The sequence below is a fragment of the Stegostoma tigrinum genome, chromosome 9 (genome assembly GCF_030684315.1).
Source record: "Stegostoma tigrinum isolate sSteTig4 chromosome 9, sSteTig4.hap1, whole genome shotgun sequence".
In the NCBI taxonomy this organism is placed as follows: Eukaryota; Metazoa; Chordata; class Chondrichthyes; order Orectolobiformes; family Stegostomatidae; genus Stegostoma; species Stegostoma tigrinum.
In genome coordinates this window covers 95,616,755-95,640,229 of record NC_081362.1, presented here as the reverse complement: position 1 = coordinate 95,640,229, position 23,475 = coordinate 95,616,755, and the positions used below count along the sequence as shown (strand labels likewise).

The 23,475-nt window shown below is 44.3% G+C and overlaps 2 protein-coding genes across 2 annotated transcripts in view; both read right to left on the bottom strand.

Moving 5' to 3' along the window:
* Positions 1-8,931, bottom strand: part of LOC132210046 (guanylate-binding protein 5-like) — an 18,827-nt gene extending 9,896 nt beyond the window's left edge. The window contains exons 1-3 of the mRNA XM_059648860.1: positions 8,889-8,931; positions 3,111-3,388; positions 2,749-2,961 (exon numbers count right to left, since the gene is read on the bottom strand). Coding sequence (XP_059504843.1) covers positions 2,749-2,961; positions 3,111-3,388; positions 8,889-8,931 — 534 coding nt within the window. The remainder of the gene's footprint in view (positions 1-2,748; positions 2,962-3,110; positions 3,389-8,888) is intronic.
* On the bottom strand, positions 8,895-23,475 carry LOC125454616 (guanylate-binding protein 3-like). The gene is made up of 5 exons (XM_059648833.1): positions 23,286-23,475; positions 20,496-20,623; positions 16,462-16,571; positions 15,087-15,274; positions 8,895-9,064 (listed from the first exon to the last, which is right to left on the bottom strand). Exons 1-5 carry the CDS (start codon positions 23,458-23,460, stop codon positions 9,048-9,050), a joined length of 618 nt encoding a protein of 205 aa, XP_059504816.1. The 5' UTR covers positions 23,461-23,475; the 3' UTR covers positions 8,895-9,047.

Here is a 23,475-nt window from a genome sequence, read left to right as displayed (position 1 = left end):
GAGGGCTTATCTTATGAAGAGAGGTTGACTGAGCTCGGTCTCTTTTCATTGGAGAAAAGGAGGAGGAGAGGGGACCTAATTGAGGTATACAAGATAATGAGAGGCATAGATAGAGTTGATAGCCAGAGACTATTTCCCAGGACAGAAATGGCTAGCATGAGGGGTCATAGTTTTAAGCTGGTTGGTGGAAAGTATAGAGGGGATGTCAGAGGTGGGTTCTTTACACAGAGAGTTGTGAGAGCATGGAATGCGTTGCCAGCAGCAGTTGTGGAAGCAAGGTCATTGGGGTCATTTAAGAGACTGCTGGACATGTATATGGTCACAGAAATTTGAGGGTGCATACATGAGGATCAATGGTCGGCACAACATTGTGGGCTGAAGGGCCTGTTCTGTGCTGTACTGTTCTATGTTCTATGTTCTATGAAGGCCAAAGCACCAGCCAGGTTGTCTACCTTCACTGTTACACAAGGTCATTCAGATCTCTTTGTACACCGACCCTTCCCAATATATCATCATTTTAACTAAGACAGTTCCTTTTCTTTTCCACACTGAAGCATAGTGGCTTCACTGCGAGCCAAGTTGTATGCATCTGCAAACTGCTTGTGCATGAGTTTATCTGATTGTCGACTTACATACAATACCACATTGATCACTGTTTGGATATCCAAGTATATGACATTAATTGGTTCTGCTTCATCAATCCTACTTGTCATTTTCCCAAGAAACTCTAATCAGTATGTCAGACATGATTGTCCTTTCATGAAGGCACACTGACTCTGTTGGATAATACTCTGTATTTCTAAATGCTCAGGTTTACTTTCTAATATCTTCCCAATGTTAGATGGGAAGCGAACTGATCTGCAGTGACCTGTTTTTCCGTCTTGCTCACTTACCAAATAAAAGATTCACATCAGCAGTTTTCCAATCCTTTAGGTCATTGATTTTCGAACACTCGGATGTAAGCCTGGGGATTTATTAGATTTTAACCTAATAAGTTACTCCAAAGGGTTTTCTTTGCTCATCAGCAACTGCTGACTAAGGAGACCTGCTTTTTTCTCCATATTTTGCACAAATCTGATTCAGTTTGAATATGATACGAACATGAAACATTCACAGTTAAAATTCTGTTTTTGCCAGCATTAAGTGGGATTCTAACAAGGCTGCAGTTTAACAGCAGCTGAATTAAGGAAACTAAACTGGGCCTTATGTTCAAGGAGCATATAAAACTAACCAACTTAGTTTGACTTTTTTTTAAATTCACGATGGCATGTGGGCATCACTGACGTACCAGCATTTATTGCCTTTTGTGAATTGGCCTTTCAGAAGGTGGGGGTGAGCTGCCTTCTTTAAATCAGTATTTTACACAATAACACTGTGTCTAACACTGCAGTCTATGCATTGTAGGTAGACCTTCAATGTTCTAAGGCACAGAATTCCAGGGACACTGAAGGAGCAGTGGTATATTTTCAAGTCGGGATGGTGACAGGCTTGGCATTGATGGTGTCACCATGTACCTGTTGCCCTTGTCCTTCTAGATGGAAGTGGTTGTAAATCTGGAAGGTACTGTCAGAGAAACCTTGGTGAATATTTGCAGTGCATCTCACAGGTGTTACACATTGCTGCTACTGACTGTTCGTGGTGAAGGGAGTGATTGATTCTGGATGTCGTCTTAATTAAGCAGCCTGCTTTGTTTTGGATTTTGTCAAACTTCTTGTGTGCTGTTGGACTTGTACTCATCCAGGCAAGTAGGGAGTAGATGTTGTATGTTCTCCTGGATAGAGGACTGGCTCACCAATAGAAGGCAGAGAGTTGAGATAACGGGGCCATTTTCTGGATAGTGGTCTGGAACAGTGATGGGGCCAAACTTTTGTACAATATATATTAATGACTTGGATGAGGCAGATGAACGTACTACAGTAATGTTTGTGGGAAGTCAAGCAATGAGGTTGACTCAGGAAGTCTCCAGAGAGATAGAGACAGGTTAGGTGAATGAGCAAAAGCATGGCAGATGCGATATAATGTGGGAAAACGTAAGGTTGTGCATTATTACAGGAAGAATAGAGGAGTTGAATCTTATTTAAATGGAGAAAAGCTGCAGAGATCTGTAACAGAATTTGAAGGTCCTCATGCACAGATCACAAAAAGCTGGCATTCGCATTCAGTAGATAATAGGGATGACAAATGCACTCTTCACATTTATTCCAATGGGATAGGATTACAAAAATCAGGAACTCTTGATGGAAGTATACATAGCCCTAGATTGACCAAATCCAGAATACTGTGAACAGTTCTTATCCCCTCATCCACGAAAAAAATACATTGACATTGGAAACAGTCCAGGGAAGGTTCACGAGGCTGGTTCTGGGTCTGGGGGGATTTTCTTACAAGAAAGATCGATTAGATTGGACCTGTGCTCATTGGAGTTTAAAAGAATGAGATGGCCTTATTGAAACATCTAAGATTCTTAGGGGGCCTGACAGGGTAGATGCAGAGAGTTTGTCTTCCCTTGTGGGAGAGTCTCGGACCAAAAGGAATAATCACAGAATAAGAGATGCCTGTTGCCATTTACATTAGGCCCCATTGCTTTGGGGCAGGAGGCCTTCCCTTCCCTGAAGATTCAGTAAAGTGTGGGAGAAAACTGCCTTCTTCCCAATGGATCTGAGCTATATGCACTGGGTGGAAGGGGTTAAAAACAGTCCGATAGTTTTTCTATCTAAATAATTGATTTGCATTTTTTTTCCAAATTACCTTCACTCCTTTTTGTGGTGTCTGATTATGGCGATTGATAGCTATAGTTCGATCTTTCAAATACTCCGAGTATCCACCAGGCACTAAGTGGACATTTGCTGCAAATTTCACATCAATTTCCTGAAATAGTTCCTTCAGTAGCCTTCTGCATTTCTTGCTAGATTCCGCTCCATTTCTTTTACAATAATCATCAAATGTTGCAGCAATGGCTCCCTATGAATGGAAAGAGAAATGGGTGAGTTTGAACACTTGTCTGCTTCATTGTACAAAGTGTAAAGAACACGCATTTGGATTATGACTTTCGAACAAACTATATTCTTTCTGGATATAGTGAAGTACTTTAGACCAGCTGGTGCACAGACCTGTAGTTTGTCTCTGTATCTCTCACTGTTTCCTAAAGCACGTTTCAGGAACATATCAAATGCTTCTTTGTTACATTTCGTATAAATGTCATTCAGTTCGTCAGCAGTTTCCGTTGGGAGAGTAACCAGTTTTTCCATCTGTTCTTCAAAGAGTTTCTCAGCTTCCTTCACTGCTTTTTCATTCTCTGTATCTGTCAATTTCTGAGCAACTTTGTCAAGACATGCAAGCTCCACTTGTCTGAACAGGTCAACATGTGTGTTCGGCAGATGTGCAAACACTGGAAAAACCAATGAAACTTTGCATTTAGAAATCAAAACTGAAAGCAATTTCATTCAGCTGCTGGAAATGTGAATTATTCACACTAAATTTACAAGGAATTCACATATCTCTTCTAAGTCCAATGAATTCAAATCCACAAGAGCATGCATTTGTTATGACGCCAGTTATGATGTTACCAGTGAACAAGAGATGCCAGTCTGAAATGCTTTATTAAATAAGGTGATCTTTCACTGAAACGTAAGCACAGAATGCTGCAGATTTGGTTTTCAAAACAAAACAGAAGTTTATTTCAAAGTAACAAAAAGAAAATGGAACAAACTGAGTTATTTAAACATACATACTTGAAAGATGCCAAAACAGATGACAATATAATGTCCCATTTATTCTCTGACACCATCATTTTAGAGTACATCACAATCCAGTGAAATTTTCCTCCCTTATTAAATACATGGGTTAGAATTAACTGCATGCTTTAAATCATGGTATTGAAAGATAGTTAGATATTTCCTTGATTAGTTCTGCAATCAAACTTAAACCTTCAAAGCTCCAAATAATCTGTTTTGTTTCAAACCAGACATTTCTGATCTGGAAATTTAAAAACAAAACCTTCACACTGAGGTATTGTCTATTCTAACTGTTCTGAACTAACTCCTTTCTCCAGAAACTGTTCTTCTATCTCAGCCCAGCCACATCTCCTGCAAACTCCCACCAAAAACTTTCCAATTGCTGGATATTTCTCAAATGCAACAACAAAACAATTCCTTCCAAAGTAAACTAATGCTTTTTGATGTTTGCTCTTTCTGATTATAAATCTCTCACAAAACATACTCCAGAAGTAATCTAGTTCGATGCTCTCTAGCACATATTGGCTAAAAATGACAAAGAACATAGAACAGTACAGTATAGTAGAGGCCCGTCAGCCCATGATGTTGTGCTGACCTATTATCCTACTCCAAGATCAAACTAACCTGCATACCCTTTATTTTACTATCATCCATGTGCCTATCCAAGAGTCATTTAAATGTACCTATCTCCAGATTTACTGGCCAATATAATTATTAAACCCCTTCACACACAAAAGACCACAATGCACATGTCACAAGGTCAAAACCCAAATTGTAAGATTCTCACATAAATATATACACTCAAACAACATGTAGATTTACAAGGATTTCACTGAGATAGGAAGGTTTGAGTTTGAAGGAGAGATTGGATCGGCTTGGAGATTTTTCCCCAGAGCATTGGAGGCTGAGGGGTGACCTCAATGAGGTTTAGAAAATCATGAGGTGGATAGATAAAGGGAATAGCCAAGGTCTTTTCTCCAGGGTCTGGGGAATACAACACTAGGTGGCATAGGTTTAAGTTGAGAGGGAGCTGAGTGGCAACTTCTCCACACACACTGTGTATGGAATGAGCTGCCAGAGGAAGCAATAGAGGCGGGTACATTACAACATTTAAAAGGCATTTGGACAGCTACATGCATAGGAGAGGTTACGTGGAATACAGGTCAAACCCAGAAAAATGGGATTGGTTCAGTTTAGGGAACCTGGTCAGCATGGACAAGTTGTGCTTTATGACACTATGACTCGATATAAATCACATATTTTCTGTCATTCTTGGATTCCATGATGACACACTTGGTCAAATACAGCCTTGATAACAAAGGCAGTAATTTTCATCTCATTTCTGGAATTCGCTTTTGTGTCTATGTTTGGGCCAAGGTGGTAATGAGGTCAGGAACTGAGTGACCCTAATGGAAACACATGACCTGGTTATTTCTGTGACAGCACAGCTTGATAGCTTCCATTTCCGTGCTGACATACAAGAGGAGAGTTATTTGTTGAAAATGGACTGAGTTGGATTTGTTCTGTACATTTTGTGTACTGCTGGTTCAGTGGTTAGCATCGCTGCCTCACAGTGCCAAGGACCCAGGTTCAATTCCAGCCTTAAGTGACTGTCTGTGAGCAGCACGCATGTACGCCCTGTGTCTGCATGGGTTTCCTCTGGATGATCCTGTTTCTCCTCACAGACCAAAGATGTGCAGGTTAGATGGACTGACCATGCTAAATTGCCCGAGAGTGTCCAGGGATGTGCAGACCAGGCAGGTTAGCCATAGTAAAATGAAAATTTGCAGGTTATGTGGATAGAGTGGGAAGGTTGATTCTGGTTCAGAGACTGATATGGGCTCACCATATCAATACAGTGGTTACAAAAGCAGGTTCAGAGGCTAGGAATATTGCAGCAACTAACTCGTCTCCTGAATCCTCAAAGCCTGCCCTTCTATAAGTCACAAGTGGGGAATGTGATTAAATACTCTCCACTTGCCTTGTTTTGTTTCAGCACCAAAAAACATTCAGGAAGCTTGACACCATCCAGGACAAAACAGTCCACTTGATTGGTAACACATCCACTCCCTTCACCACTGACACTCAGTAACAACAGTGTGTACTATCTCCAAGATATACTACATGGCAAATCACCAACTTCCAGTTCCCCTCCAAGCCACACACCATCCCAACTTGTAAATATATTGTCATTCCTTCGGTGTCACTGGGTCAAAATCTTGGAATTCCATCCCACAGCAGGTATGCTGCAGCAGGTCAAGAAGGCAGCTCACCAACATTTTTTGCACGGGGCAATTAGGGACAGACAGTAAATGCTGGCCCAGCCAGAGATGCCTACATTCCATGGGTAATTTGTTAAAAGGAAATCTCCTCCTGCGGGCATTTAGGGATTGGCAGGACATGTGGACTTGTTACGCACATACCCAAAACATATTTCAATTTTAAAAAAATGACACACATAGTTCTGACTCCAGGTCTGCAATCTTCTTCAGCTTTACACATTGTACAAGGAGGCAGTGGATAATTGGACGGGTTGGAGAATGCTGTCAGTGAGCTGTCCCACAACAGGGCCTTATCAATGTTCTAATATAAACATTCCAATAATTCATCCTCAAGCAACATCATGACAGGATTATCCAGTCTCTATCCCATTACTGTTTGGAGCACCTTACTGTGTAAATTTGCTGCTATCTTTCCAATATTCCAACAGTAAACACACTTCAGAACAATTTTATTGGCTGTGTTAGCTGCAATTTCAATCTTTATTCTACTTGAGAGCTGAACTTACACCTCACATGCCTGGCCTTTCAGAAAATGTTCTTGTAAGCTGTCGGTCTTTTCTCAATGAATTCCTAGCAGTTTGTCAATGTTCGTGAAACCAGCGCATAAAATTGCTACTTCAGGCAAATCAATCATTTGTAAAATCTCCAAACCAGCACAAATATCTCGACTCGGTGCATGATCATATTCAGTGGTGCTTTTGTGCGCTCAGCAGTTTTGAAACTGTTGGTCAGCTTTGCAGGTTTAGGTTGGGATGTGTATTTACAATCTGTACATATAGTCATACAGCCAAAGAGTCATATAATCCACTGAGTTTGTGCTGAAAATAACTAGCGCTAAAAGCATACTGTTCCCAATTTCCTGCATGTGTCTAATACTCTTGAATGTTATGATATTTCAAGTGCTCATCCAAATATTTTCTGAAGGTTCTAAGGCTTCTGGCCTCTAATACCGTCCCATACAACACATTCCAAATTTGCAACGTCTGCTGAAAGTAAAAGTTTTTTTTTACCCAAATCCCCTCTGAATCTTCTGTCCCCTATCCTATACCATGACCTGTCATGATTGACCCCTTCATCTAGGGGAGCAGCTGCTGTCTTTTTACCTTTTCCCTACTCCTCATAATCTTATACAACTCAATCATGCCCCCCCTCAGTCTTCTCTGCTTGAGAGAAAACATTCCAAGCCTATCTAGTCTCTTCTTATAGCTCAATTTCTCCATCCCAGGCAACTTCCTGGTGAACCTGCTCTGTACCCCTTCTCGTGCTGTCACATGCTTCCTGCAGTGAGGTGACCAGAACAGCACACACTACTCCGGTTATGGCCTCACCAATACTCTGTATAATTCCAACATTACCTCACGAGCAAAAATAGAATTTGCTGGAAAAGCTCAGCAGATCTGGCAGCATTCCTCAGAAGGTTCACCAGACCCAGAACGTTAACTCTGACGTTTTTCTTCACAGATGCTGCCAGGCCTGCTGAGCTTTCCCAGCAGCTTCTGTTTTTGTTCCTGATTTATAGCATCCACAGTTTTTCCGTTTTTATCCAACATTCCTCTTCCTCTTATACTTGTGACAATGCCTTAAGCAGTTGCTGTTGTGGTTTCAATGAAGTGTAAGCTATCTTCTCCCTCTTTTAGTTACAGCTAGAAGCTGAGTTTTCTCACTACTGCTGGGTTACCTGGGAGGCAAATCTATTTTTCTGGATTCATCTTTTTGATAAAGGTTGCGTTTATAGGATGTTATTATATTGGAATAGTTAAATTATCAGCAGTTACTAGATCTATTATCCAGATATTTTTTCCAATAGAATTGATATTTTAAGTTCCCCTTTCTTGTGCTGTGTTTTAACTAAAGTGTTTAAATAAATTGTGTTTTGCTTAAGTAGGCAGGCAGTTGCATTGCAGCTGGAACACAGCACTTCACACTTGCTTTTAAAATAAGAAAAAGTTAGGATCTAGGCTACCTTCTAAAAATATTTTGAGGGGGTCTACGTCTGGTCCATAACACACTTGATGCTATGACTGATGAAAGTAAGTGTCCCATATGCTTTCTTAACTATCCTATTCACGTGCTCTGCTGACTTTAGGGATCTGTGAAAAATCACCTCAAGATCCCTTCATTTCTCTGAGCTAGCCAGTTCCCTGATGTTCATTGAATGTTCCCTCATCTTGTTTCTTCTTCCAAAGTGCATCATCTTGTACTCATCAAAGTTAAATACCATCAGCCATTGCTCTGCTCATCGGACCAACCCATCTATATCTTCCTATAACCCACAATCATCTTCTTCACTATTAACCGTCCTACAATCATGACCCCCATATTTCCATCTACATCATTTACGTATGCAACAACAATAAGGGTCCCAGTACTGATCCTTGTGGTCCAGTACTAGACGCCAGTGACTAGTCACTCGAACAGCCTTCTACCACTACCCTTTGTGTCCTATTCCTGAGCCAGTCTCTGATTCATCTCACCAAGTTTCCCTCAATTCCATATGCTTTAACCTTCTCAAACAGTCTCCCATGTGGGACCTTGTCAAAAGCTTTGGTAAAATCCACATAATCTACAATAACTGAGCTTCGCACATCCACATCCACATTAGATCACATTTTTGAAAAATTCAAAAAAATTTGCTTCTGTCATGATCTCCCCGACAAAATCATCCTGACTAACCACGATTAAGCCATGCCTGTCCAACTGGGTATTAATTCACTCCTTCAGAAATTTCCTCCAATAGTTTCCCTACTGTTGACAGGAGACTCACCGGTCTGTAATTTCCTGGCTCATTTCTACCACCCTTCCTAAATGGTGAAAACACATTAACCATCCTCCAGTCCTCTGGCGAATAAAAATAGAACTCATAAGGGCGTACCAGATCCAGTGAACATTTTGATTGTAGGAACAGTTTTCTTCATTGCCCTTGTGTAAATAAAGTGACAGAACTCATTGCATGTTTGAACAAAATCTTCTTCCAGCTCTTTGTCATCGACTGTTTCGATATTCCGAAGCACACGTTTATTTCCAGGTGTGTCTAACACAAAGCAATTCCTGGAAGGAAAGCAATATCTAATGCATCATCGTGGCAAGTTAAAGTTCTCGATATCCAGACCTTCACCTGTAACAGGAAACATTTCACTTCATGCTCATGCAGCACAGGCCGGAATGGTACATGCAACACGGGCAAAATTTTAACCAGCAACAGGGGGTTTGGGGAGACAGTGATAACATAATGGTCCTGTCACCAGGGGAGGAACTCTGTACAACAGGCTAATGCTCTGGGGCTTGTGTTTAAACCTCATTGAAGCAGATGGAGAAAACAGAAACCAATTTATGATTCTGCAATTGAAAATGGAACTAATTTATGAATCTGCATTTTAAAATGGCATGCCAGGACACAAGGACATGTTCTCTGCAAGCAAAGGGAGCGTGTCCAAGCCTTGCATCTTGTTTGAATTGCTCGGGACCTGGGGAGCCTGAAGGACTCTTACTTTCTCATGACAATGCCCCTGGACAAAAAGAAACCATCAGGCAATTTTATGCATGAATTTAAATGCTGTGGCAATGCCAGGTACAGAGGATTTATATCCCTCCAATTCAAATCAAATGAGAAATTTCTCCAGTTGTTTGGCATGTTCAGATTAACCAGCTCATCTTTGCAAAATCCCAAAGGAACTGTTTGCTATTTGATTTGATTCTGTGATTGGGGAGCATTTGCTGAAAAATCCCAAGTACTCTAATAACTATAATAACAAGCAACCTGAGATAATTGGTCCAACTCATCACACAGCTCATTTACACTGGAGAGGAGTAACATACATTCATACCAGGTAACCTTTCTCACTAAGCGGAAGAGATGTATTTAAATCTTCTTCCCAATGTTGAATTGCAAGGGAGTAGGTGGTTCTTTGATAATACAATGTGAGGCTGGATGAACACAGCAGGCCAAGCAGCATCTCAGGAGCACAAAAGCTGACGTTTCGGGCCTAGACCCTTCATCAGAGAGGGGGATGGGGAGAGGGAACTGGAATAAATAGGGAGAGAGGGGGAGGCGGACCGAAGATGGAGAGTAAAGAAGATAGGTGGAGAGAGTGTAGGTGGGGAGGTAGGGAGGGGATAGGTCAGTCCAGGGAAGACGGACAGGTCAAGGAGGTGGGATGAGGTTAGTAGGTAGCTGGGGGTGTGGCTTGGGGTGGGAGGAAGGGATGGGTGAGAGGAAGAACCTGTTAGGGAGGCAGAGACAGGTTGGACTGGTTTTGGGATGCAGTGGGTGGGGGGGGAAGAGCTGGGCTGGTTGTGTGGTGCAGTGGGGGGAGGGGAAGAGCTGGGCTAGTTTTGGGATGCAGTGGGGGAAGGGGAGATTTTGAAACTGGTGAAGTCCACATTGATACCATATGGCTGCAGGGTTCCCAGGCGGAATATGAGTTGCTGTTCCTGCAACCTTCGGGTGGCATCATTGTGGCAGTGCAGGAGGCCCATGATGGACATGTCATCAAGAGAATGGGAGGGGGAGTGGAAATGGTTTGCGACTGGGAGATGCAGTTGTTTGTTGCGAACTGAGCGGAGGTGTTCTGCAAAGCGGTCCCCAAGCCTCCGCTTGGTTTCCCCAATGTAGAGGAGGCCGCACCGGGTACAGTGGATGCAGTATACCACATTGGCAGATGTGCAGGTGAACCTCTGCTTAATGTGGAATGTCATCTTGGGGCCTGGGATGGGGTGAGGGAGGAGGTGTGGGGACAAGTGTAGCATTTCCTGCGGTTGCAGGGGAAGGTGCCGGGTGTGGTGGGGTTGGAGGGCAGTGTGGAGCGAACAAGGGAGTCATGGAGAGAGTGGTCTCTCCGGAAAGCTGACAGGGGAAGGGATGGCAAAATGTCTTGGGTGGTGGGGTCGGATTGTAAATGGCGGAAGTGTCGGAGGATAATGCGTTGTATCCGGAGGTTGGTGGGGTGGTGTGTGAGAACGAGGGGGATCCTCTTGGGGCGGTTGTGGCGGGGGCGGGGTGTGAGGGACGTGTCGCGGGAAATACGGGAGACGCGGTCAAGGGCGTTCTCGATCACCGTGGGGGGAAAGTTGCGGTCCTTAAAGAACTTGGACATCTGGGATGTGCGGGAGTGGAATGTCTTATCGTGGGAGCAGATGCGGCGGAGGCGGAGGAATTGGGAATAGGGGATGGAATTTTTGCAGGAGGGTGGGTGGGAGGAGGTGTATTCCAGGTAGCTGTGGGAGTCGGTGGGCTTGAAATGGACATCAGTTACAAGCTGGTTGCCTGAGATGGAGACTGAGAGGTCCAGGAAGGTGAGGGATGTGCTGGAGATGGCCCAGGTGAACTGAAGATTGGGGTGGAAGGTGTTGGTGAAGTGGATGAACTGTTCGAGCTCCTCTGGGGAGCAAGAGGCGGCGCCGATACAGTCATCAATGTACTGGAGGAAGAGGTGGGGTTTGGGGCCTGTGTAGGTGCGGAAGAGGGACTGTTCCACGTAACCTACAAAGAGGCAGGCATAGCTGGGGCCCATGCGGGTGCCCATGGCCACCCCCTTAGTCTGTAGGAAGTCTGTAGTTACGTGGAACAGTCCCTCTTCCGCACCCCTCCCACTTCCTACAGACTGGAAATGGAGGTACGGCCTGAGGTGGGAGGAAGGGATGGGTGAGAGGAAGAACAGGTTAGGGAAGCGGAGACGGGCTGGGCTGGTTTTGGGATGCAGTGGGTGGAGGGGAAGAGCTGGGCTGCGATTGGGATGCAGTGGGGGAAGGGGAGATTTTGAAGTTTGTGAAGTACACATTGACACCATTGGGCTGCAGGGTTCCCAAGCGGAATATGAGTTGCTGTTCCTGCAACCTTCGGGTGGCATCATTGTGGCACTGCAGGAGGCCCATGATGGACATGCCGTCTGAGGAATAGGAGGGGGAGTTAAAATGGTTCGCGACTGGGAGATGCAGATGTTTGTCGCGAACCGAGCGGAGGTGTTCTGCAAAGCGGTCCCCAAGCCTCCACTTGGGTTCCCCAATGTAGAGGAAGCCACACCGAGTACAATGGATACAATATACCACATTGGCAGATGTGCAGGTGAACATCTACTTGATATGGAAAGTCATCTTGGGGCCTGGGATGGGGGTGAGGGAGGAGGTGTGGGGGCAAGTGTAGCACTTCCTGCAGTTGCAGGGGAAGGTGCCGGGTGTGGTGGGGTTGGAAGGGAGTGTGGAGTGGACAAGCCGCACCTCCATTTCCTACCTACCACCTCATCCCACCTCCTTGACCTGTCCGTCTTCCCTGGACTGACCTACCCCCTCCCTACCTCCTCACCTATACACTCCTCTCTACCTATCTTCTTTTCTCTCCATCTTCGGTCCGCCTTCCCCTCTCTCCCTATTTATTCCAGTTCCGTCTCCACATCCCCCTCTCTGATGAAGGGTCTAGGTCCGAAACGTCAGCTTTTGTGCTCCTGAGATGCTGCTTGGCCTGCTGTGTTCATCCAGCCTCACATTTTGTTATAATGAGGTGTTGTTCCTCCAGCTTGCGTTGGGCTTCACTGGAACACTGTAGCAAGCCACAGACAGTTTTTTTGGCCTGAGAGCAGGGTGGTCCATTAAAGTAGCAGGCAACAGGTAGTTCTGGGTCTTTTTTGCAAACAAAACGTAGATGTTCTGTGAAGCGGTCACCAAGTCTACGCTCCATTTCCCCAGTGTAGAGGAGACCACATTGTGAGCAGCGAATGCAGTAGACCAGATTCTGAGAAGTGCAGGTGAAGTGTTGCTTCACCTGGAAGGTATGTTTTTGCCCTTGGATTCTGGGGAGGGAGGACGTGAATGCGCAGGAGTTGTACCTTGACCAATTTCAGGGGAAGGTGCCGTAAGGGCTGTGGGGAGGGTGTTGGGGGTGATGGAAGTGTGGGCCAGGGTGTCCCGGAGGGAACAGTCCCTGTGGTGGGCAGACAAGGGAGGGGAGGGGAATATGTGTTTGGTGGTGGCATCTTGCTGGAGGTGGTGGAAGTGGCGTCTGATGATGGTAACTTTTGAGGGGTGATAGATTTAAGGCAGATGTCAGGGGCAGGTTCTTTACTCAGAGGGTGGTAAGGGCGTGGTATGCCCTGCCTGCCAATGTAGTTAACTCAGCCGCATCAGGGGCATTTAAACAGTCCTTGGATAAGCATATGGTTAATGATGGGATAGCATAGGGGAATGGGCTTAGATTAATGAACAGGTAGGCGCAACATCGAAGGCTGAAGGGCCTGTTCTGCGCTGTATTGTTCTATATTCTACGATCTTCTGGATGTGGATGCTGGTGGGATCGTAGGTGAGGATAAGGGGAACCCTGTCGCTGTTGCGGGAGGGAAGGGAAGGGGTGAGGGCAGAAGTGCGGGAGAAGGGTCGGACCCAATTGAGGCCCTGTTGACAACGGAGCTGGGCAATCCCCAGTTGAGGAAGAAAGTGGACATTTCGGAGGCTCCCTTGTCAAAGTTGGCCTCATCTGAACGTATGCAACAGAGATGGAGGAGCTGAGAGAATGGGATGCAGTCTTTACAGGAAGTGGGATGTGAAGATGTATAGCCCAGGTAGCTGTGGGAGTCGGTGGGTTTGTAAAGGATGGTAGTGGATCTTGTGATGGATCTTAGACTGGCTATTACAAACCCCTCTCAAACGAAGCGTCGACTTGGTGACTGCTTCACAGAACATTTACTTTCTGTTTGCAAAAAAGACCCTGAACTACCTGTTGTCTGCCACTTCAATGCATCACCTTGCTCCCTGGCCAACATCTCAGTCTCCGGCTTGCTACAGTTAAGCCCAACACAAGCTGGAGGAACAACACCTCATTTTCCGCTTGGGGATCCTACAGCCCTCCGAACTCAATGTTGAGTTCAACAATTTTAGGGCCTAAACTCTCCCATGTCCCAGCCCTCCACCCCACACACCAGGCCTTGTAACCACGTAGCCTGCCACTACACACCCCCTGTTGTTAGTCACTACCAGTTCCCATTAACAACTCTTCCCCCTCCCAGCCTGATCATTAGCAACTCCTTTGTCTGTCCAACTGTCTTTCTCTCTCTTTGGGCTCTATCCTACCATTTACTTCCTACCCCACCCACCTCCCCATTTTTTGCACATAAACTGACGCTTTCCCAGCCACCATCAGGTCCGAGGAAGGGTCACCGGACCTGAAACATTAACTCTGTTTTCTCCTTTACAGATGCTCCTCGATCTGCTGAGCTTTTCCAATAACTTTGTTTTTGTTCTTGATTTATGGCATCCGCAGTTCTTTTGGGTTTTATTGAGTTCAATAACTTTAGAGCCTGATTCCATCCTTCCATGTTTTTTAGCCACTCCCAACACCCCGGCCTGTTATAACATGGAATGATTTTAGCAAAGTCACCCAATCTTACAGCATCCGAGATCAATGATCACATTATATGGGGACATTCAGTACTGCTCACTCATTTTCTCCAACTCTGAGCTTTCATTATCACTTATTCAGCATTTCTTCTGACCTGGCCTGCTGTCCAGAATCTCCTTCTTTACCTATCTCTCTCTCTCACACACACTCTGGGCTTCATCTCCACCGATCCACTCACCTCTCACCACCCTCCCACACCCCCAAAATTGTCTTCAGCATAAACACCAGGTTTCCTTGCTGCTTACAGTTCTGATGAAGAGTCACCAAACTCAAAACATTAATACTGTTTTCTTCCCACAGATGCTGCCAGGCCTGCTGAGTTTCTCCAGCAATTACTGTGTTTGTTTCAGATCTGCAGCATCCACTGTCTGTTGCTTGATTTTAATTCTCAAGTTGTGTTTTGGCAAACAGCTAGATGAGAGAACCCCTGGAGAAATGAGGGTTCGAGCCAGAACCTGCCATTGATGGGGTAGCAGATCACGTAATGCTTCAAACATTACTGATGTTGTGTTGTCATTTCATTGCTGCATGCTTCTGGGTTTTCCAGCTTCGCTCAATCTCACTGTCGCCCAAAAGGTTCATGGGACCCACAGAATGAAGAATAATAGAACTTGTTTAATTTGCACAGCACTTGATTAAGGAGATCTACGGATTCACTGCTTCCCTTATTTAATTCAATTTCCTTACCTTCTTTCAGTTTAAGGGCATCTTCCAAATATTCATCTGCTGTTACTTCTTTCTTGTTAATTTTCAGCTCCAGACAAAAATCCCGTACGACCCAAACAAAGCCAGGAAAGTATTGCATGAATTCTTCTCCATGGTCATCTTCCTCTCCAGATATAGATCGGATGATTTTGGTCAGTTCTGTCACATAACTGACCCATTGTTAAGGGGAATAACATAGAAACAGGCAAACACTGGGCTTCTAAACATCTCTGACATTTTGATAATGTTCAGGTTCCCACTACATCAGAAAGCCTTTACAATGCTGGGAAAGCAGCAGAAATGGCCCAAAATCACATGCCCCATCCCTGGCCCCGGCATTTCCCATTTCCATGAGGTGAGAATGGAGTCGATGCAGATTTCACTCACTTACATTTCCCAGAGGCAGCTGGCTAATTAATTGGTCAGCTCTCTCCACTGAAATCCCATTTGGAGATTCCTGCTGTGTGGAACCCGGACCGTACACCGCAGAGTGGCTCAGCACAGGTTAGTTCTATGTGCATTTCCTTTTGGGAACCATGGTATTCCTTCGGAAAGACAAGTTATTCCTGTGAATATTCTCCTGAGAAACCACACAGGCTTGTGGGTGGGACTGAGGTTTCATTTGGGGTTGTTATCTGTGGGTGCATTTGCATGTAAAAGCCTGACATACCCCTTGGAACCATCAAACCTGCCAAGTACCTGTCAAAAAGTGACAACTATTTCAAGACCTGTCAAAATGTGTTCTTGTGATTGTGATCTCATCAACAGAATATGGTCTGAAAGACAGGATTTTAAGAAACAGAACTTCTTTACTCAGAGTAGTAAGGGAATGGAACGCTTTGCCTGCAACGGTAGTAGATTCGCCAACTTTAGGTACATTTAAGTCGTCATTGGACAAGCATATGGACGTACATGGAATAGTGTAGGTTAGATGGGCTTGAGATCGGTATGACAGGTCGGCACAACATCGAAGGCCGAAGGGCCTGTACTGTGCTGTAATGTTCTATGTTCTTTGTTTTTCTGTGTGCATGTGTACACAGGAGATTCAGGAGATTTATCCACAATGCTTCCCCGTGAATAAATTGATTCCAAATAAAAACAAAAACAAAGTTGCTGGAAAAGCTCAGCAGGTCTGGCAGTATCAGTCAAGGTAAAAACAGAGTTAACATTTCAGGTCCGATGACCCTTCCTCAGAACCTTCAGTGTCAATGGGTCAAAATCCTGGAACTGCCTCCCATTGCTGAAAGTGTTCCTTGTTATGAGATTGAGTTTACAACAATACAACAGAAAGGAACATGAATAACTGCTGGAGGTTTATACTGTCAGTCATTTTGAGTGAACACCATGTTAAGGATACTTGATGTCCTGTAGAGCCTGTTGGTCGATTGCACCTTTGCTGTTATACACGAACATGCTGCTCAGCAGAAACGCAAGTGCGAAAATCTTGTTATCATTGCTTTCATTTCCCTGCAACACAGAGACAGAGAAAACCAACGATTGATGTAAAGTACCATGCCGCATTTCATGCATTACCTTGAACTGTTTGATGTTCTAGTGATTTGAACAAGGGACAAGTGGATCATTGCCTAGGAGATTGCAGTTATAAACATGGGCCTTGGATGGAAACCATCTGATCCTGTAGGTTTATCACTCTTCAGTTCCATTGGCCTGTTCATTACTGATTTTTTACTAACATCAATTTTATTTACTCCCTGTTTCCCATCCACTACTAATTTTATCAGTTCTTCCAGCACATTTGCCTCAGTACGTACATTACGAAAGGAAGTGAAGTAATTATTCAGCATGTGTGCCATTTCCCCAATATCAATGACAATATCTCTCACTGAGTCATTGAGTCTACAGCACAGATAAAAGTCTCTTCAGCCCATCTTGTCTGTGCTGGTCAAAAACAACCATTGAACTATTCTAATTCCGTTTTCCAGCCCTTGGTCCAAAGCCTTATACGAGAGAACAGACCCACTATTAATTCACACATCCTAATCAGAGTGGTCCTGGCAACTGGATAAACACATACACATACACCCAGTATTTACAGTTCATTGACAATTCATCCACTGAGTCCATGTGAGTTCTCCATTGAAAATCCCGTTCAATTCTATCCACCTGCTCTATCCCTGTTCTCCAGGAAGTTGTGCAGGGGCCACTGTTGGGACCACAACTACTCACATAATGCCCTAATGATCTTGTCAAAGAAACGGAGGGCATTGCTGATAAGGTTGTGGATGGCACAAAGGCAGGTGGACGGACAGGTACTGTTGAGGAGGCATGGAGACTGCAGAAGGAATTGGATTGGCTGGGAGAGTGGACAAAGAAGTTGCAGTTGGGATACTAAGTGAGTCAGTGCAATTTTATGCACTTTGGAAGGAAGAATAGAGGCAGAGACACTTTTAAAAGTAGGCAAGGCCTCGGAAATTTGAAGCACGAAGGGACATGGGAGTCTGAGCTCAGGATTCTCTTCAGGTTAAGGTGTTGGTCAGTTGGCAGTTATGAAGGTAAAATGCAACGTTAGCTTTCATTTCAAGAGGGCTAGAATACAATAGTGGAGATGATCTACTGAGGTTAGACAGGGCTTTGGTCTGACTGCATCTGGAGTATTGTGATCAGCTGTGTGCCCCGTTTCTAAGGAAGAATGTGTTGGTATAGGAGGGGGTCCAAAGGAAGCTTACAAGAATGATCCTGGGACCAAAGGACTTGACATAAGAGGAGCGGCTGAGGAATCCGGGCCTATGCGCCTTGGGGCTCGGAAGGATGAGGAGAGATGTGAGTAAAAATTTGGAATTACTGAGAGGCCTGAATAGATTGGGAGCGGAGAAGATGTTTCCACTCATCAGAGAGACCAGGACCAGTGAGAGGAACAATGGTTTCCAGGAGAAGGCCGGATCATGGAATTGAGAAATATATCATTCCTTATCAAGTGCCAAACAGACTCGAAGGACTGAATGGCCTATTTTTCCTCTTCAACAGCGTATGGACATGCAGTTATCTTTGTGGCTGTATACATTACTCCTACAGCTGTCTGCTTGTCTTTGCTCCTATTACCTCCGTTATTTGAGGCTCAGTCACCTCTCGTAACTATCCTCGTCTCATACCTCACCAACAGTGCCACCCCACCAGCTTTTCAGTTCTTCCTGTCTTTCCAAAAATTCAAATATCCCCGAATGTTCAGACCTCAGTCTGATCTCCATGTAACCATGTCTCCATAACAGCTGTGAGGCCACTTCCAATTCCTGCAAGTTGCATTGTGAGTTTGTCTGTCATATTCCAAATGCTTTGTGCATTAAGGCACAAAGCCTGTAAACTTGTCTTTATCTCATTGTAACCATCCCGATTTTCCCTCGGACTGGGATCCTATTTGCTTCTCACCCTTGAATAACTGGTGTACATTGGCTACATTTTATGATCTCCACCCCCTTTTGTGATCTCATTTAGTCTTTTAATCCTAAATTCAACAAGATCTGGACAATATCCAGGCTTGACCAGTGGCATGTAACATTCACACCATACAAATTCCAGGCAATGACCATCTCGAATAACACAAAACATAACCATTTCCCCACAATATTCAATGGTGTTACTGTCACTGAATATCCCTTATCAACATCCTGGGGTTACCTCGTATCAGAGATGAAGCTCCATTAACCGTGTAAGTCCTGTGGTCTTAAGGTCAGGCCAGAGGCTCGGAATGCTGCAACGATTAGTTCACCCCCTGACTCTCCACAGCACTTTCACCCTCTCCATGACAATGAAGGATATTCTGTTCTATTCTACAAGAACAAAGTCATCAGTGTCTCCCCATTTGCATTGGGTGCAGCTCCTACAATACTCAAGAGGCTTGATACCATCCAGGACAAAACAGCCCAATTGATTGGCATCCACATCCACAAACATCCATTCTCTCCACCACCAGAAATGTAAAATTCAAACAGGACGAGGCAGAACATTTGCAGGAAGAATGCCTCCGATGACCTGGGAGACCAGAAACACGGGTCACAATCTAAGGGTCATTTTGGACTGAATTGAGGAGAAATGCCATCACCCAGAGAGTCGGGGGGCCTGTGGAATTCTCTGCCACAGGAAGCAGTCGAGTCCACAGCACTGAATATTTTCATATCTGTTGTTCATAGGGCTAAAGGGACCAAAGGCTCTGCGGAGGAAGTGCGAACAGAATACTGAGTCGGATAATCAGCCATAGTGAACAATGCAGCAGGCTTGACGGGCTGAATGATTTACTCCTGCTACTAGTTTCTAGGTTAGTAAGGATGCAGAGGCTGCCAAAAAACAGAGCAAAAGAGAGAATAAGCGAAATACTAGATAGATGAAACATTGAAAAAGTGGAGAAGCCAGAAACTCTGGTTGTATTTAAAAGATGACAAGTCACCAGGACCAGGTACGATACTGAAGGATTAAAGAATGGGCAATGCAGAGACAATGGCAGTAATCATCCATTCCTTTTGAGATGCCGTGCCAGAACCCAATGTAACTGGACAGGACTGACTTCCTGGAGAATGTGACAGAGACGTTGATGCTGGTCGCTGAGATCGGTTGAATGACAGAAAACAGGTTTGGGTGAATTGATGTTTTTCAGACTGGAGGGAAATATGAAGCAACAGACTCCGGGGTCAGAAGCAGAGGAACACAACCTTCTCACAAAAATATAAACGATGTGGGCTTGGGGTTCAAGAGTAGATTGCAAACATTTGCAGATGGTTCATAACATGAAAATGTTATGAACTCTGAGGAAGACAAAACCAGAATTTAGAAGAACAGAGACAAACAAGTGGAATGGGGAGGAAAAACAACACAGTTGAAATTAATACAGGAAATAGTGAAGGAATACATTTTGGTAGAAAAACAAAATAGAAGATGATAACTCCTTTGTGGGATGTGGAACAAGTAAGTCAGATCATGGATTAGAGTTCCATGAAACAGGAGCCTGTACACAGCTTTGGCAATGCACAGAATCTGCAATTCAGCAAGAGCCCTGTTCAATCATGGGGTATTCAATGTGTTGATTAAGATTCACATTGAACCTTTGAAAGTCTGACTTTCTTTTGATTTATTCCATGACGTATTCCCACTTTTCAAAAGTGCCTGATCACTTTTCCTCATCGTCAGGCATCCTGCTGTGTTCTCAATGACATGGATACGTGCCCAAAGCATTTAAATACCCTTAAGTCTGAGAAATGGGTTGGGCTCAGGAATAGACATAGTGGAGCAAGTTCAGGTGCACTGCACTGATAGTCTGGGCAGAGCTAATACAGGCCCTGACTGATTCTATCCCTGTGCAGTGAACGGGTGACCATTCACTGACAGCACATTACACGTGCAAGTGCTGTTCTTCATGTTGCTGTGAAAATGAAGCAGTTCTACCTTTTCCACATGTCCAAGACCTTCAGTGTCCAACAGTAGCAGACAGCAATCTTCCATCCGTGGATGTGGGAGGGCCCACATCCAGATTCCCTTCGTCTCTGACTGGACTCTGCCTCCAATTTCAAACCCTGGTGAAACCGAATAAATAATAGCCCGTGTTATTCAGTGGAACATCCTTTACTCAGTTGATTACACGCTTGCTTTTTGGGGACAATGGTTACACACAGCACCCAGACTGGGAAGTACAGTCCCACAGGAATGCTGGCTTTTCAGGGCTAGAATCATACAGATGGGATTTTAAATTAAAGTTTTCACTTTCTGGTTCAGCTAGGTGCTAATGTCCCTCAACAGCATGTTCTCCTCAACTAATACCATCCAAATAGACATACACTGATCGCTGTGAGCAGTTGGAAAGACTGCGTTATTGTGGTACTCAGTGAGAACAGGACACTCAGACTGACAGTTTGGGACTCGTTTGAGATAATGGGAACTGCAGATACTGGAGAATCCAACATAACAAAGTGTGAAGCTGGATGAGCGAAGCAGGCCAAGCAACATCGTAGGTGCACAAAAGCTCAAAACGTCAGCTTTTGTGCTCCTCTGATGCCGCTTGGCCTGCTGTGTTTATCCAGCTTCTGACTTTGTTATCTGGGACTCATTGAGGAGTTTTTAAACCTTGCTGTTGGCTGTCCAGGGCAAGAGAGATTGGCTGTGAGTTTTGGGTTGACATCCAAGAGGAGCATCTCCTGACAACTTCAACAGAGAAGCAAAATATTCCAGATGACGGAAACCAGAGATGAAAACGTCAAACTTCAGCAGATCTGACAGCATCTGTGAAGAGGAGGCCATGACTAGTGTTTCAGGCTGATGATGACCTTGAAACAGCACAAACTGTCAGCCCACAGCAGGTGGACTGCAGCGGTTCAAGAAAGCAAAGCACCACCACCTTCTCAAGGGGCAACTAGGGCTGGGAACAAAATGCTGGACAGGCTGCGATACCCACATCCCACAAATGAGTTTAAAAAAAATTCCCTGCCTGCAGCAGTCGGAGACTCACCAACTTTAAGGGCATTTAAATGTTCATTGGATAAACATATGGCTGATAATGGAGTAGTGTAGGTTAGATGGGCTTCAGTTTGTTGCACCGACCTATCAAACCATCCAGGGCCGTAGGACCTGTACTGAGCTGTAATGTTCTATGTTCTAAGTACAAACTATTCCATAACTCACTCATCTTCTGTTGGGCCGCTCGTGAAATAAACACGAGACCCACTTACACAAACTCAAGTAATAAGACAACAATAAATTGAAATTTAATCTCTCCAAATTAATGCAGACTGGGGCTTCTGGAACAATCTTCCTCCTCCAGTCATTTTTTCTGTCAATCTGAAGTCACAATGACTTACTTCCATCCATTCTGTTGTCAGGGATATTTTCTCTGATTAATACTCTTAGCGAACACTGTTGTGGCCTTTAATTAATTAGATGGTGCTTTCTCTGAGCTAAAAAAGGTGATGCCTCTTGGTAGTTGGCCGTTGGCTCTCCCCGATTTTCCAAATGCCCTCATCTTTATACCCCTGATGACAAATTAATTTCTTTACAGTCAGATTGGTTCTAGGTTGCCAACAACGTCACATTTGAACTTGAAAGGCTTTTTACATCTAAGGGTTTGGTTTAAATTGATTGCTTAAAAATAGAAAAGACTTGCTGTCTTGGTAAAAATGCTACTTGGCTGCTCGATACAAAATGTTTCCATTCGGGTGCTCTCTCTCTCTCTGTGCGCCTCCACTTCAAGCTGCTGGTCAGACATTCAGTTTAACTCTAAGCACTGAAAAAACACCATCATATTTTAAAGGGACAATGCAATGCATTCCCCCATTTTACAATTTTACACACACCAACTCTGCAACAGAATCAACACTGTAATGCGATCAGGAGGAACCCAAACTGGTCAACACTGAGCAGAATATTGCTGAGCAGGTGTTGTTGGATGTTATCTTCCATCACATTCCTGACGATCAGCAATGGACTGATAGGACAGGAACTGGCCAGGTTGGATCATCATGGGTTTTTGTGTGTGTACAGGACATACCTGGGCAATTTTCTACATTGTTCAGTAGATGCAAGGGATCTCCAATGGAGGCTGTAATGGTTCAACCATTTGACACGTCTTATTGAACAATGTTACAAATGCTTGAGCCTAACCTCTTGTACTGAGGAACTGAGCTCCTCCATCATTGGGAATGGGGATATGGTTTAATTATCCACCACCATTTCACACCAGCAGTGATAGGATTGCAAAGATTTGAGCTGCTGCTTTGCTTTTCAGATCACCGTGCTCTGTCACGTGCTGTGTCTCTTGTTTAGCGCACACCCACGCCCACACACACACACACACACACACACACACACACACACACAGACAATTTGGTAATTTCACCAGGGAGACACCCCTGTTTTGGGTATGCCAGCTGAAACACCACAGTGTGCTATGAATTAATGCTTTGATTCTGTGTTTTAGCAATTATTTCAACGGAACAATGATGGTTATGGGAGATAGTGATAAATACTCCCAGATTTTCCAATCAGTGGCCAGAGGAACCCATTGTAAGCTTTCACAGTGAATTGGAAATTTCTACTTCATTAAGACTTGCTCCTGTTTGTTGCTGGGCCCATCCTCACCCAAACAATAAGATCTGCAGTCATCTACTTTCCTTCAGTGCTCAGTTCTCCCAATACACACTGTCAGAGTCATTCCCAAAGTGGGCAGTTTCACATTCTAACACCTACCTTTCTGTTTTCCAGCAAGGCGGTTCAGCAGATATGATTTTCCTGTCCGATATTTCCCGATTATAGCAACAACTACCAAAGCCTGATCAATGGTCTTTAACAAATCCACAGCAGGTTGATGCACTGACAGGCTCCCATCGGGTGAATTTACAACCAGGGCTATCGGAGATTCCATTTCTGTGTATGATTC

Excerpts from the sequence above, each read along its gene's own strand:
- LOC125454616 (XM_059648833.1), bottom strand. The coding sequence starts at position 23,460 with ATGGAATCTCCGATAGCCCTGGTTGTAAATTCACCCGATGGGAGCCTG. Across the intron at positions 20,624-23,285 it reads CCTTGCTGGAAAACAGAAAG|GGTTTGAAATTGGAGGCAGA; the intron begins GTAGGTGTTAGA and ends CGGTTTCACCAG. Across the intron at positions 16,572-20,495 it reads GTCTTGGACATGTGGAAAAG|GGAAATGAAAGCAATGATAA; the intron begins GTAGAACTGCTT and ends TCTGTGTTGCAG.